This window comes from Entelurus aequoreus, linkage group LG07, assembly GCF_033978785.1.
Source record: "Entelurus aequoreus isolate RoL-2023_Sb linkage group LG07, RoL_Eaeq_v1.1, whole genome shotgun sequence".
NCBI classification, from domain to species: Eukaryota; Metazoa; Chordata; class Actinopteri; order Syngnathiformes; family Syngnathidae; genus Entelurus; species Entelurus aequoreus.
The window spans coordinates 41,108,082-41,122,927 of NC_084737.1; the positions used below are offsets into that span (position 1 = coordinate 41,108,082).

At 40.5% G+C, this 14,846-nt stretch overlaps 2 protein-coding genes across 3 annotated transcripts in view; both read left to right on the forward strand.

Moving 5' to 3' along the window:
- The window catches only part of slc12a5b (solute carrier family 12 member 5b), a 90,371-nt gene extending 79,206 nt beyond the window's left edge, over positions 1 to 11,165 (forward strand). The window contains exons 23-26 of one of the 2 annotated variants that reach the window (XM_062053638.1): positions 6,072 to 6,223; positions 6,411 to 6,425; positions 6,513 to 6,646; positions 9,575 to 11,165. In XM_062053638.1, the coding sequence (XP_061909622.1) occupies positions 6,072 to 6,223; positions 6,411 to 6,425; positions 6,513 to 6,646; positions 9,575 to 9,666 (393 nt within the window). In that variant the 3' untranslated portion in view covers positions 9,667 to 11,165. The remainder of the gene's footprint in view (positions 1 to 6,071; positions 6,224 to 6,410; positions 6,426 to 6,512; positions 6,647 to 9,574) is intronic. The other variant, XM_062053640.1, reaches the window with a different exon arrangement.
- A 192-nt stretch (positions 11,166 to 11,357) lies between these two features.
- Positions 11,358 to 13,446, forward strand: rh50 (Rh50-like protein). Its single transcript, XM_062053644.1, has one exon. It carries the CDS (start codon positions 11,926 to 11,928, stop codon positions 13,366 to 13,368), a length of 1,443 nt encoding a protein of 480 aa, XP_061909628.1. The 5' UTR covers positions 11,358 to 11,925; the 3' UTR covers positions 13,369 to 13,446.
- Positions 13,447 to 14,846: the final 1,400 nt, after the last annotated feature.

Genomic DNA, 14,846 nt, shown 5'->3' on the forward strand with positions numbered 1-14,846 from the left:
TATTTTAATAGTGAGGGGAAAAAGCAGGCAACAAAAAGCTATGGTGGTAAAAATTACTCAAACCATGAAAAAACAACAACAAGAGACAATGGTGGAAAAATTACTCACAACATGAAAAACAACAACTAATGCTGGTGGCAAAAAAAACTACTCACACCACGAAAATACAGTTAACCACAAACAGGGTGCGTCGGGCAAGGTAACAAGGAAGCGTGATCAAGGAGATTGTGTCACTCATGGACGTAGTGAACACAACGTAGGGATACTGGCGTCTGCCAGCTGAGGCCAATCAGCCTAAATAGTAGGCGACTGATTAGGATCAGGTGCTGCCAGTCTCCTTGAGCCAGTCGGACGCCAAACTGCAAAAGAGAGAGAGAAAACAAGGCGAGGAGAACAAGGCCACAACAGCACAAAAAAGCACAAATGAAGCACAACCAATTGGGACTGGTTTGGGGAAGTATTGAGTAGGTCGGGGGGCTGGTTATGAATCATTATTTGTTAATCACAAGTAACAATGGACATGTTTTGGGAGGTTTTGACATAGTTGGTGGGTCTAGTTAGATTAATCACAATACACGTTAATAGCATAATAAAACCAAAAAACGTGAATAACTTAAAACAACATAAGGGCACAAACAAAAATGTTTGCAACACAAACATAGCACAAACGATTGGGAGAAGTTTGGTAAGATTTGGACATGGTGGGGGTAACAAACAATAGTAATATTGCGCTATCCACTCCTCACTCAATCATTTCAATACAGGTAAAAGTGATGTTAAATGTATATTTATCCATCTTATTCTGCTCTTGCTTTTTGCTGGTTAGCTTAGCAGATAGCTAACATGATATAATCCTTGATGAAAAAAAGAGTCCCAAGCGTCTGGAGCAGGGGTGCTCACACTTTTTCTGCAGGCGAGCTACTTTTCAATTGATCAAGTCGTGGGGATCTACCTCATTCATATATAAAATTTCTATTTATTTATTTATGAAATATATGTTTTTGTTAACAAGTTAAAGGTGTTTAATGATAACGCAAGCATGTTTAACACATATAGTTAACATTGTTAATAAATTAAAGGTGTTTAATGATAATACAAGAATCAGGGGTGCTCACACTTTTTCAGCATGCGAGCTACTTATAAAATGATCAAGTCAAAATCTCTCCGTCTTGGAAGGACTTCTTGTTATTAACGATGATGTGACTCACCCGGAACGATGCTTCGGTGGCGACTTTCGCTTTTGAAGTTTGTTGTGTGAAAAATGACTGCTGTCCGGACAACTGGGATTTCAGTTCCTTCACCTTTCTCTTTCTCAGCTAGCTTTTCAGTGGGAAGTCGGTGTCGTATTTTCCATGAATAGTCCGAAAATGCCGCTCCACATTTCCCTTCTTTGGTATTGCAATGGCAGACTGGCAGATGAGGCAAACGCACTTCGAAAGTTTCATCATGAAAAAAAAGTCCTCCTCCCATTCTATATGAAAGTGATAAGTTTTTGTCTTCTTACTTGGTCCAGCTCCCCCACTCATTTTTATACCCCTAAGAGAAAAAACCGAGGGCTGAAAATTGGCAGTAACTCGCTGACAAGCTTGTTAGTTTTGCTGCACTGAGCGCCGTTGTTTGCACATGCGCAGTGACCTAAGTGTCAGAAAAATGCAGATGTCATCTGACTGGCTGCCCTGTTTATCAATCAAAAGACGGGATGGATGATAGGCTGGCGTCAATTTTTTATTTATTTTTTTAATGTAATGGAAACATTTTTATTTCTTTTTTTTTTTTTTAATGTAATGCGATCTACCAATACTACATTTGCGATCGACTGGTAGATCGCGATCGACGTATTGAGCACCCCTGGTCTGGAGTGTAGTTTAGGCCTTTTTAGTGAAGGATCAATCGTATATTTTGTAAAACTGTGAATAAAAACACATAAACAAACATTTTACATTCAGCATATATCTATATACAACATACATGTGTTCATAGCTATATAAACCAATATAGAAGTCTGCTATGTAACCTATTTAGCATCCAAACCAACAAAATTCTGCCAGTAATTAGCTTTCAACAATAGGCACAAATATCTTACTAAAGCAGTCTTAAACTGAAAATGCACAAATAATGTGTCACAATATACATATGCATGTTGCATTCACATAAACTTACAGGTTTATACCTTCAAAGTCTTCAAAGTTGAAAAGAAAGCTTAAAGCCTGCAGTAAGGGCTGTTTGCTCGCTGTGGAGTTTACAGCGAGAGAGAGCAAGAGCGAGAGAGCGAGAGAGCGAGCGAGGGAGGGAGGGAGGGAGGGAGGGAAAGAGGGAGGAAGAGCACCGTGCGGGTCTCGTGGAAAAGCAGCAAAACGTTTCTTTGCTTGCATCACGCAAGTGACGTCAATGTTCTTCCCTCGAGAGCCATATACCACACCATGATTGGTAGATTCCTTGTAGCCCGGAAGAGTTAGGGCTACAAGAAATTCTGGGTATTTGTTCTGTTGTGTTTATGTTGTGTTACGTGTGGATGTTCTCCCAAAATGTGTTTGTCATTCTTGTTTGGTGTGGGTTCACATTGTGGCGCATATTTGTAACATTGATCAAGTTTTTTTAATACAGCCACCCTCAGTGTGACATGTGTGGCTGTTGACTAAGTATGCATTGCAGTCGCTTACTGTGTCTGTTGATGCCGCATACATCATGTGACTGTGCAGGCACATTGCTTGTACGGAGAAAAAGTGGACGTTTAACCTCGAGCCCTCAATATTGTTGTCCTCAGTAATATTGACGGGTGAAGATTGGGAGGATTGGCAAGAATGCTTCAGCTCCGCACACAACGCTTACAAGCGCCATTCATATAAAACTCGCGGGCCGCACTAACATTAAACGTTCATATTGAGGTGCGGGCTGCACAATAACGTCTCGCAGGCCGCAATTGGCCCGCGGGCCGCATGTTTGAGACCCCTGGTCTAAATTGAACACAAACTGCAAAACTGATTTCCACCACTAGGTGTCTTAGAAAATAACATTGTGGGGCATAACACGTCTCATTCAGCATTTATATGCATTTCTGTATGTAAAACTACAAGTATTTTTATAAAAAGTGTTTTGCGTTAACATTTACAATTGGATTTGCAGTGTTTCCAACGGGAAACATAGGATTCAGTTTTCAACGGACCCTTTTGAACAGATTAATGACAAAAACTGGATATACTTCCAGTCTGAAGTTTGGACACTATTAAAGGCCTACTGAAACCCACTACTACCGACCACGCAGTCTGATAGTTTATATATCAATGATGAAATCTTAACATTGCAACACATGCCAATACGGCCGGGTTAACTTATAAAGTGCAATTTTAAATTTCCCGCTAAACTTCCGGTTGAAAACGTCTATGTATGATGACGTATGCGCGTGACGTCAATAGTTAAACGGAAGTATTCGGACACCATTGAATCCAATACAAAAAAACTGTGTTTTCATCTCAAAATTCCACAGTATTCTGGACATCTGTGTTGGTGAATCTTTTGCAATTTGTTTAATGAACAATGAAGACTGCAAAGAAGAAAGTTGTAGGTGGGATCGGTGTATTAGCGGCTGGCTGGAGCAACACAACCAGGAGGACTTTGACTTGGATAGCAGACGCGCTAGCCGACGCTAGCCGACGCTAGCCGCCGACCGCACGGATGATCGGGTGAAGTCCTTCGTCCTTCCGTCGATCGCTGGAACGCAGGTGAGCACAGGTGTTGATGAGCAGATGAGGGCTGGCTGGCGTAGGTGAAGCGCTAATGTTTTTATCATAGCTCTGTGAGGTCCCGTTGCTAAGTTAGCTTCAATGGCGTCGTTAGCAACAGCATTGTTAAGCTTCGCCAAGCTGGAAAGCATTAACCGTGTATTTACAGGTCCATGGTTTAATAGTATTGTTGATTTTCTGTCTATCCTTCCAGTCAGGGATTTATTTATTTTGTTTCTATCTGCATTTAAGCCCGATGCTATCACGTTAGCTCCGTAGCTAAAGTGCTTCGCCGATGTATTGTCGTGGAGATAAAAGTCACTGTGAATGTCCATTTCGCGTTCTCGACTCTCATTTTCAAGAGAATATAGTATCCGAGGTGGTTTAAAATACAAATTTTAAATTTTCCCTAACTGCTTATTTGCTATTACTTTTACCATCATATTTGTACATGTCATATTTGCTGATGTTGCTCTGTTGTTGTTGTTGTTGTTGTTGTGTTTGCTGTTGTTGTTTTTGTCTCTCTGTCTAATCCCCCTCTTGTCCCCACAATTCCCCCCTCTGTCTTCCTTTTTCTCTCTTTCTATCCCCTCCTGCTCCGGCCCGGCTGCACCAAATGATAATATAAATACATTTAATAAAGTCAAAATACAAGTAAGGCAACAAGAGAAGTATCCTACACTTCTCTTTTGTAAAGTAAATCTGAACAGCCGATATGGGCATCTACATCTGCTATATGATTTGCCAGAGAAGCTGGGCAGGACATTATAAAAAAAAAAAAAAATAAATAAATAAAAAAAATACAAATCCGTGATCCACAATAGAAAAAGGGGAAAGTGTGGAATCCAATGAGCCAGCTTGTACCTAAGTTACGGTCAGAGCGAAAAAAGATGCATCCTGCACTGCACTCTAGTCCTTCACTCTCACGTTCCTCATGCACGAATCTTTCATCCTGGCTCAAATTAATGGGGTAATCGTCGCTTTCTCGGTCCGAATCGCTCTCGCTGCATTGTAAACAATGGGGAAATGTGAGGAGCCCTTCAGCCTGTGACGTCACGCTACTTCCGGTACAGGCAAGGCTTTTTTTATCAGCGACCAAAAGTTGCGAACTTTATCGTCGATGTTCTCTACTAAATCCTTTCAGCAAAAATATGGCAGTATCGCGAAATGATCAAGTATGACACATAGAATGGATCTGCTATCCCCGTTTAAATAAAAAAAAATCATTTCAGTAAGCCTTTAAGAAGAAAGTGTGCCTAAACTTTTGACTGTCTCTGACAAAATTATTTCATAAAAAATATAAACCAAATAGATATTTGGCAAAACATAGTAAAACAGACCAGGGAGTCATGTAGGTTTGGTAAATATTGCTCTTAACGGGAAACTGCACTTTTCTTTTGGAACTTAGCCTATCATTCACAATTCTTATGTATGACAAGCAAACATGTATTTTTCTTTTTTTATTGCATTCTAACTAGTCAATAAAAGAGCCCAAAAGCCCTCTTACAGTGGAGCCAATGGGAGTCACTCTATTTTGCCTATAAAGCGCTAAAGAAAAACAACCTAACACTTGTATAAATGTTTTCTATAGATGCCGACTGTTAGGATGTTACTATATCTCCGTTCAGATGAAAAATTACTCAAAATCCTAGTAAAGGGTTAACAAAAAAATGTTGGGCGCGAACCAGCGTATTTTGCGTGTCTTTCTCACCATCACCGGCGAGTTGACTGTCAAAGTTTACCAACTTCTCAGTTTATGTCCACATAATTTTACTATCAAGGTGAGAGGCATGATTTTTTTTTTTGTCCTGTCCAGCTACTCAGGCAAATCATATTGTTGATGTAGATGCCCATATCTTCTGGACCGATGTACTTTACAAAAGAGAAGAGGGATACTTCTCTTGTTGCTTTATTTGTATTTGACGTTATTAAATGGATTTATTTAATGTTTGGCACAGCTGGACTGGAGCAGGAGGACACAATAGGCACAATGGCATCATGGCTCCAATTGACTCCATTGTAAGCTGACTTTTATTTATGAGCTAGAATGCATTAAAAAAAACATATGGGTTATTGTCTCTTATAAGGATTCCCAAAAAAAGTGCAGAGAAAGAGAAAAAAATCACAAAGCTTGAAGGTTTCCAGTTGGGCTCAAAACTTACCTTTGCCGTCATGTGTTTAAACTCACTCTGTCAACATTTGAGGCCCTTTCTATAGAGGTCAATGCCTTGACATTATCCTGAGCTTCAGTTTTGACTTTTGCTAATGGGCACCTCTTTTATTTCTGTCATCGCTTTACATTTTATGTCACGATGTCTGTCTTAGTCTAAAGTTGTTTACAAATCCAAACAGGTCCAGCTTATTCACAGTAAGAACACCTCCTCACCTGCTAGCCCCACCAGCCTCACAGCCCCTGCAGGGGGCGGAGCCACCTGGACAGACAGCAAGGGAGCAGACAAGGGGAAGAACATGGATGGAGGAAAAGACCTCTTCAGCATGAAGCCGTGAGTGGTTTCTTTCAACTTGTAGCACACAGAAAGCAGACATGAAATCTGGCAAGCACATATGGATCATTAGATCGTGTTTATGGTCTTGCAAAGGTTTACTTCAAAGACAAATGCAGCTTCCTGTGTAAGCACAGCCTTTATGCAATTCACACACAATTATTTCCCTTGTCACATGCTGCTGCAGGGAGTGGGAAAACTTGTAAGTATTAGCATGTTAAACTGAGACCAACTGTTTGACTTGAATAAGTAGATCTTATGCAAAGCATGTTCTTTTTTTCTGCAAAAGGAACCAGATAGATGTGAGGCGCATGCACACGGCCTTGCGGCTCAATGAGGTCATCACAAAGAAGTCCAAAGAGGCGAAGCTTGTCCTGCTCAACATGCCAGGTCCCCCAAAAAATCGTGTGGGAGAAGAAAACTGTATCCTTGCCATTTATGTGCCGTTAAGATTTTCCAACTTATAGGTATCTTAACTCAGGAGTATTTTGAGATACGAGCCGTCTGGTCTCTCTTCTTTTGGTTCTGCGTTATGTTGCAAGCATATTTTGATTCACAAGCCCGACCGCAACGCTGCCAGCCCGCATTACACAAGCCATAGCCAGCCTCAGGGACATGCAGTAACAAATATTTATCCACGAAAATATTGAGAAGCTGCAGATGCTGTGTTTGACATGTTTCGGTTTGTTCTGTCTAGTCCTGACTCAACAAATTGGACAGTTGAGCATTAGCTTTTTTGTACATATACATATTACTAGAGATGTCCGATAATATCGGCCTGCCGATATTATCGGCCGATAAATGCTTTAAAATGTGATATCGGAAATTATCCATCCATCCGTCCATCCATTTACTACCGCTTATTTCCTTTGGAGTCGCGGGGGGCGCTGGAGCCCATCTCAGCTACAATCGGGCAGAAGGCGGGGTACACCCTGGACAAGTCGCCACCTCATCACAGGGCCAACACAGATAAACAGACAACATTCACACTCATATTCACACACTAGGGCCAATTTAGTGTTGCCAATCAACCTATCCCCAGGTGCATGTCTTTGGAGGTGGGAGGAAGCCGGAGTACCCGGAGGGAACCCACGCAGTCACGGGGAGAACATGCAAACTACACACATGGGTTGATTGAACTCAGGACTATTTAGGACCTTCGTATTGTGAGGCAGACGCACAAGCCCCTCTTCCACCGTGCTGCCCTTAAAATTGATTACTTTTTAAAACGCTGTTGTACGGAGCAGTACATATCCGGTAAAACACGGATATAAACCCAGTCAGCAGCCTCTCCCCTCTCCCACACACAACACAGGAGTTGACGACTGCAGCATGATAGGTTTACTGGCGACGCTTGATGACCTCATCAAAATGCCACGAGTGCAGCATAACAACAACAAGAGTGTGTTGTTGTCGGTGCTGTAGCCGTGGCTAACAAGCCAGCTCGCTCAGTGACTGACTAACGACACCATGTCTATGGCATACTTGCCAACCCCCCCCCCCCCCCCCCCCCCCCCCCCCCCCCGATTTTGCCGGGAGACTTCCGAATTTCAGTGCCCCTCCCGAAAATCTCCCTGGGCAACCATTCTCCCGAATTTCTCCTGATTTCCACCTTGACAACAATATTGGGGGCGTGCCTTTAAGGCACTGCCTTTGGCGTCCTTTCTCATCTGAAACCTTCACCCCTTAGCATGCGGACCTGAGTGAGGACAGCCTCTCGTCACGTCCACGTTTTCCTCCATACAAACAGCGTGCCGGCGCAGTCACATAACATCTATGGCTTTTCACACACACACAAGTGAATGCAACGCATACTTGGTCAACAGCCATACATGTCACATTGAGGGTAGCCGTATAAACAACTTTAACACTGTTACAAATATGCGCCACACTGTGAACCCACACCAAACAAGAATGACAAACACATTTCGGGGCAGTATAGCTCGGTTGGTAGAGCGGCTGTGCCAGCAACTTGAGGGTTGCAGGTTCTATTCCCTCTTCCGCCATCCTAGTCACTGCCGTTGTGTCCTTGGGCAAGACACTTTATCCACCTGCTCCCAGTGCCACCCACACTGGTTTAATTGTAACTTAGATTTTGGGTTTCACAATGTAAAGCGCTTTGAGTCACTTGAGAAAAAGCGCTATATAAATGTAATTCACTTCACTTCACATTTCGGGAGAACATCCGCACCGTAACACAACAAACACAACAGAACAAATACCCAGAACCCCTTGCAGCACTAACTCTTCCGGGACGCTACAATATACACCCCCCGCTACCCCCCGCCCCCTTCAACCTCAACTAGTTGTAGTGGGTATCAGGATTATCTCAGGGAGAGGATGTCCCAAATTCCAAGCTGCTGTTTTGAGGCATGTTAAAAAAAAAAAGCCCTTTGTGACTTCAATAATAAATATGGCAGTGCCATGTTGGCACTTTTTTCCATAATTTGAGTTGAAGTTGTTCTCTTATTTTGGAAAACCTTGTTACATTGTTTAATGCATCCAGCAGGGCATCACAAAAAAATTAGGCATAATAATGTGTTAATTCCACGACCATATATATCGGTATCGGTTGGTATCGGAATCGGTAATTAAGAGTTAGACAATACCGGATATCGGCAAAAAAGCCATTATCGGACATCTTTACATATTACTTGTTGTCACGTGTTGGTCGTCACTCAAAGATGTCAGAGCGCAACATAAGCAATGAGTTCTGAATTCCTATTGTTACACGACAGAGAAGCAGCCCTTAGGAGACACCTAAAAAAAGTCTGCTCTAAAAGGGAAATACTAACAATTCAAACAATATTTCTTATCTAAATATAGCTTTTCTTTTTAATTGGCATGTTCCATCCATCCATCCATTTTCTACCGCGTGTCCCTTTCAGGGTAGCGGGGGGTGCTGGAGCCTATCTCAGCTGCATTTGGGCGTTACATGCTGAAATTGTGCTGTTTTGGGAATGATTAAATTTAATTATATTGATTTCAATGGGCAGGGCTGGTTTGAGATACTGTACGAGTGTTTTCAGTTATTCAATGTACTTGTAAGTTGAGGTACTACAGTATTACAACATCCTGCTTTTATACTGTACTTGCTTTTACATAATTCATCCCACAAAGAAACACTTAAATTGTAAAAATATGGGCATGTTGTTCATCCTTAAAAGTAATTGAAATAATGCATGTGCCAGAGTGCATTCAATACACGGCACTAGTACCCATACCAACATGTTCCTCATTGACCAAATTAAAATGTAAACTTTATTCATCATATATTTTATGTTAATGGCTAAGTCTTTGTTCCTGAGTGTCATGGAAGAATATCACTCCTTTACTTATACTGTCCATCAGACATGGAGTTCCTTGAGGTGCTCACAGAGGGCCTCAATCGGGTTCTTCTGGTCCGGGGAGGTGGTCGTGAGGTCATTACCATCTACTCCTGAACATCCTGAAATCTGATGTTTTACTGTGAGGCTCTTCCTGGCTGCAAAACCACTTTTAAACTTCCTTTCTACTGTTCTAGTTATGTTAAATGTTTTTTTTTGGTCTTTTTCTGATACATGTTGCCTATTGTACCCAATATTTATTCATCTTGTGTGTTGTTTGTTTTATGTCTTTAATGGTTTTTATCAAAGCACGCTTATTAGCTGAATGATGATGGTACAGTGAAAGTGGTGTCATGTTAGATGAAAGTTTATTGTTTATTGAGTTTCTCAATTATAAATACTACATTCCTAACCTCATAGAGTGGTGAATAATCATACACACTAAACATTGCTGGGTTATTTTTCATATTTATGGGTTATTTCTAAAAATGTGGGTAGTTTTTGTGACCCAACAGTAACCCAGCTGGTCGTTTTCTTTGTTTTGACACACCCATTAAATATATCCATCCATCCATGTTCTACCGCTTGTCCCTTTCGTGTGTGAATGTGAGTGTGAATGTTGTCTGTCTATCTGTGTTGGCCCTGCGATGAGTTGGCGACTTGTTCAGGGTGTACCCTGCCTATCGCCCGAATGCAGCTGAGATAGGCTCCAGCGATCCCCTGCGACCCCATTAAATATATAACCAATTTACTTAGTAGAATTAACCCAGCATTGCAGTTAAAATTTACCCAGAATTTGGGCTGAATATATAACCCATCTAGCTGGGTTAAATAAGAAACCCATCTTGCTGAGTTAAATTAAAACCGCATTGCTTTGGTCCAATAGTTACCCAGCATATTTTAGAATGTAGTCATAAAACAATATGCCCATCAAATACATTCAAGTGTTGATATGATGATTTTAAGATCACATCAATGACTATCTAATTCTGAGAAGAGCTGCACAATCACTGTTTTATGGCCCACAGCTCGTTTTTGTTTGGCCCTCGACATGTTCTAAACATTTTATGAATTCATTATTAAAGAGGTGTATTAGATATAACACTGAGATCTGTTTGCTTTGTCACTTATAACACAAAATCTACGGTAACACTATTTTTTTAACTAATTTGTACTGATGTACAGTACATAGAATTGGTTTGAGCACTTTTAATGTACAAAGTATCAGAGTGTTCTCATTTTTCAGTATGCGGCGCTCTGTGAAAAAGTTTGAACACCCCTGGCTTAAGGTATTGCCAAATATACAAAAATTTAATATTTAAGTCTAATTTATATACTAAATTTAAAAAGTGTATATAGCCGCACTGCAGTATTCCTTACATCAATTGTTGTTGTTGAAAACAATTCTGGTTTTATTTCCAAGTGTAAAAATCTATTATTCTCTTCCCATACACACAATTGAAGGTTCATACTGTATTTCACCATCATACCATGGTATGTGTGCGTGCGTGCGTGTATCGAAGAGAGAGACTTGATTAAATATGTAATTTTGGATTTAGAATGACCATTTGAACCGTGAATGTGTTTCAATAAAGATTTTGTATAGGTAAAATGTACAGTGTTGTATTTCATGACTTCTTATTTAACTCAAGATACATGAGTTGGGTGGTATTGAAGCACTGGTCATGATTATATTAGTTCACAGTAAATCATTTTTTAAAAGGTATATTAAATCCCAAACAAGTCTGAGGCAAGTGATTCATATTTAAATTTTGGTTACAGTGTTTATAGTCACATTTTCCAAAGGTCAGGTAGGATCTGTAATATTTCATATAGACTGTGGCGTAATGAAAATGTATGCAACTGCATGTTGACACAAGATGAATCTTATTGAATTGTACTGCATGACCTAAAAAAAATGGTGTCTCCGTGTGTATGATGTTTTTGCGAGTGTAAGTCAGCACAAACATTGCAAAAAAGTAATTGATCGAAGTAAAACGTGCTGATAGTGAAAGGCCAGTTTGAAGTTTAACTGCTGAATAACTTCTATTATTCTTTGAACTTTGGAGTGCAATAACACTATAAAGTGAAATGTCTTTCCATTTTTATTTTGTTACTTAATAAAGTGCATGTGTACATTCTTGATGCTGGAGGTTGCTCTTGAAATGTGTACCGAACAATAACCTGACACTTCAAATGTGCTGTAGTTTTAAAGATGACAACCCAGCTTGGATTGCAAGACATTTTTAAACGATAAGCTAAAGTTCATGCTCGTGGCGGATCTTTGTACTTGTCTGAACGCGAGCAAACTTGATCGTTGCCCTCTCTTATCTACAACGTGGTAATACAGCCTGCAAATGAAAGGATTCTCATTTAATGTCAAGGACTCCCACGATGAAGCAGAGCTCCGGCAGCCTGCGGGTGAAATTACCTGCTTTTGTGTTTGCGGTGGAGGTGATGATTGTGGGTCTGTTCGCCACATTTGTCACGTACGACGACCAAGCTGATGCCAGATTCCAAAACAACGAGACCAAACCCATGGACAATGCCGTGTACAGAGACTACCCTTTTTTCACAGACATTCAGGTGATGATTTTCATCGGTTTTGGATGCCTGCTGGCATTTTTCCGACTCTACGGCTTTGGGGGGATGGTTTTTAATTTTCTGGTGGCTACTTTTTCCATCCAATGGGCCATTCTGGTGCAAGGATACTTCCAGTTCAGCCATGATGGTCAAATTTACCTTGGAGTGACCAATCTCATAAATGCAGAATTTGCCTGCGCTGTGGTGCTCATCTCCTTCGGGGCAGTGTTGGGAAAGACAAGTCCGTTGCAGCTGCTGGTCATGGCTCTGCTGGAGGTGCCAGTGTTTGCGGTCACAGAATGGGCTGTGCTGAAGTACCTGAAGATAAACGATGCAGGGGGCTCCATTCTCATCCACCTCTTTGCTTGTTACTTTGGCTTAGGGGTCACTTTTGTGCTGTACAGACCTCGCCTGAATGAAGGCAATGCAAAGCAGAGCACCAGCTACCAGTCGGACATCTTGTCTCTGATGGGAACTTTGTTCCTCTGGGTCTTCTGGCCCTCCTTCAACTCAGCGTTAACGCTGAAAGGCGATGACCAGCACAGGGCCATCCTGCACACCTTTTTAGGCCTTTGTGCTTCCACTATCACAGCGTTCGCTCTGTCTGCTTTAATCAACAAAAAAGGCAAACTCAGCATTGCAGACATCCAGAACGTGACCCTGGCCGGAGGCGTGACAGTCGGTGCATCCGTCGACATGATGATTTCACCCGCAGCTGCGTATTTCCTTGGTATGCTGGGCTGTACCGCATGCATGCTGGGATACAAATACTTGAGCCCCTTCTTAGCCAAACGCTTCAGAATTCAGGATCAATGCGGAATACATAACTTGCACGGCCTAACAGGACTTATATCTTGCACTGCAGGGATTTATGCCATAATGATGGCGAGGGTGGAAGTGTATGGTCCAAGTTTTTATGAGATCTTTAGCCACAGAGCCCCAGAAGAAGGAGACCCCAAGCTTCTTGAGCTCCAGGCATTGATACCTGGTTTGCAGCCGGGTTTAGGTCGGACTGCAGGAGAACAGGCTCTTTTCCAGGTAGCAGCTGTCATCTCCACTATTGGAGTGTCAGCTATAGGGGGCATGCTCACAGGTGTTGTCCTCAAAATGCCTTTTCTGGCGTCACCCACTGATGATTTATGTTTTGATGATCAGGTGTATTTTGACCTGCCTCTGGATCATTATTCACCACTGAAACTGACTCAAGACATTGATAAAGAGGAAACTGTTGCCTAACATGACCAGCTTTCAAAGATAAGAAATATTTGTAATTATTAATATGTATGTATATGTACTAGGGGTGTGGGAAAAAATCGATGCTCACATTGTGCGATTCAGAATGGATTCTCATTTTTTAAAAATCGATTTTTATTTTTTTATTTTATTTTATTATTTTTTATTTTTATTTTTATTTATTTATTTATTTTTTTATTTTATTTTATTTTTTTAATTAATCAACCCAACAAAACCATACACAGCAATACCATAACAATGCAATCCAATTCCAAAACCAAACCCGACCCAGCAACACTCAGAACTGCAATAAACAGAGCAATTGAGAGGAGACACAAACACGACACAGAACAAACCAAAAGTAGTGAAACAAAAATGAATATTATCAACAACAGTATCAATATTAGTTACAATTTCAACATAGCAGTGATTAAAAATCCCTCATTGATATTATCATTAGACATTTATAAAAAAAATTAAAAAAATGAACAATAGTGTCAAAGTGGCTTACACTTGCATCGCATCTCATAAGCTTGACAACACACTGTGTCCAATATTTTCACAAAGATAAAATAAGTCATATTTTTGGTTCATTTAATAGTTAAAACAAATTTACATTATTGCAATCAGTTGATAAAACATTGTCCTTTACATTTACAAAAATATACTACTCTGCTTGCATGTCAGCAGACTGGGGTAGATCCTGCTGAAATCCTATGTATTGAATGAATAGAGAATCGTTTTGAATCGGGAAAAATCGTTTTTGAATCGAGAATCGTGTTGAATTGAAAAAAAATCGATTTTGAATCGAATCGTGACCCCAAGAATCGATATTGAATCGAATCGTGGGACACCCAAAGATTCACAGCCCTAATATGTACATGTATCAGTTATCCTAATGAGTAAATGAAGCTTATGTGCAATATTTTAGTTTTTAATGGGAAAAAAATGGATAACAGCTTAACTTATGTAGTATTTGTTAGAGTGCTATTTCAAGGTCTGTATGCAAATTTGTTTGGTAAAATCAACATAAAATGTGTTCAAGTTATGTAACCGAGTCTGTGCTTGATTCAATTATTTGTAACATGATAATGAATGGGCGGATGAATATGTTTACTAATAGAACACTATCTGTGTCATCACGGGTGTCAAACTGTTTATGTTTATGAAATATTGTGCATCAACAAAGTACCTAATATTTATTAACAAATGTATTTGATATTTAAATTTTGGTAGGGAAAAGTGTACTGTATGCAATTGCATATCTTCTTAAACCAGTGATTCTCAAACTGTGGTACGCGAGCTCCATCTAGTGGTACGCTAAAGAGTCAGTTGATTAGAGTAGTGTTTTATTTTCACACAGCGTTACTGACTTCTGTCTTGTTTAATTAATACTTAGGACTACTACACTGCTGTATTTTATGTTGGTCCTCATGGTGGTACTTAGAGAGCCAAGTTTTTTTCTGAGGTGGTACCCACTG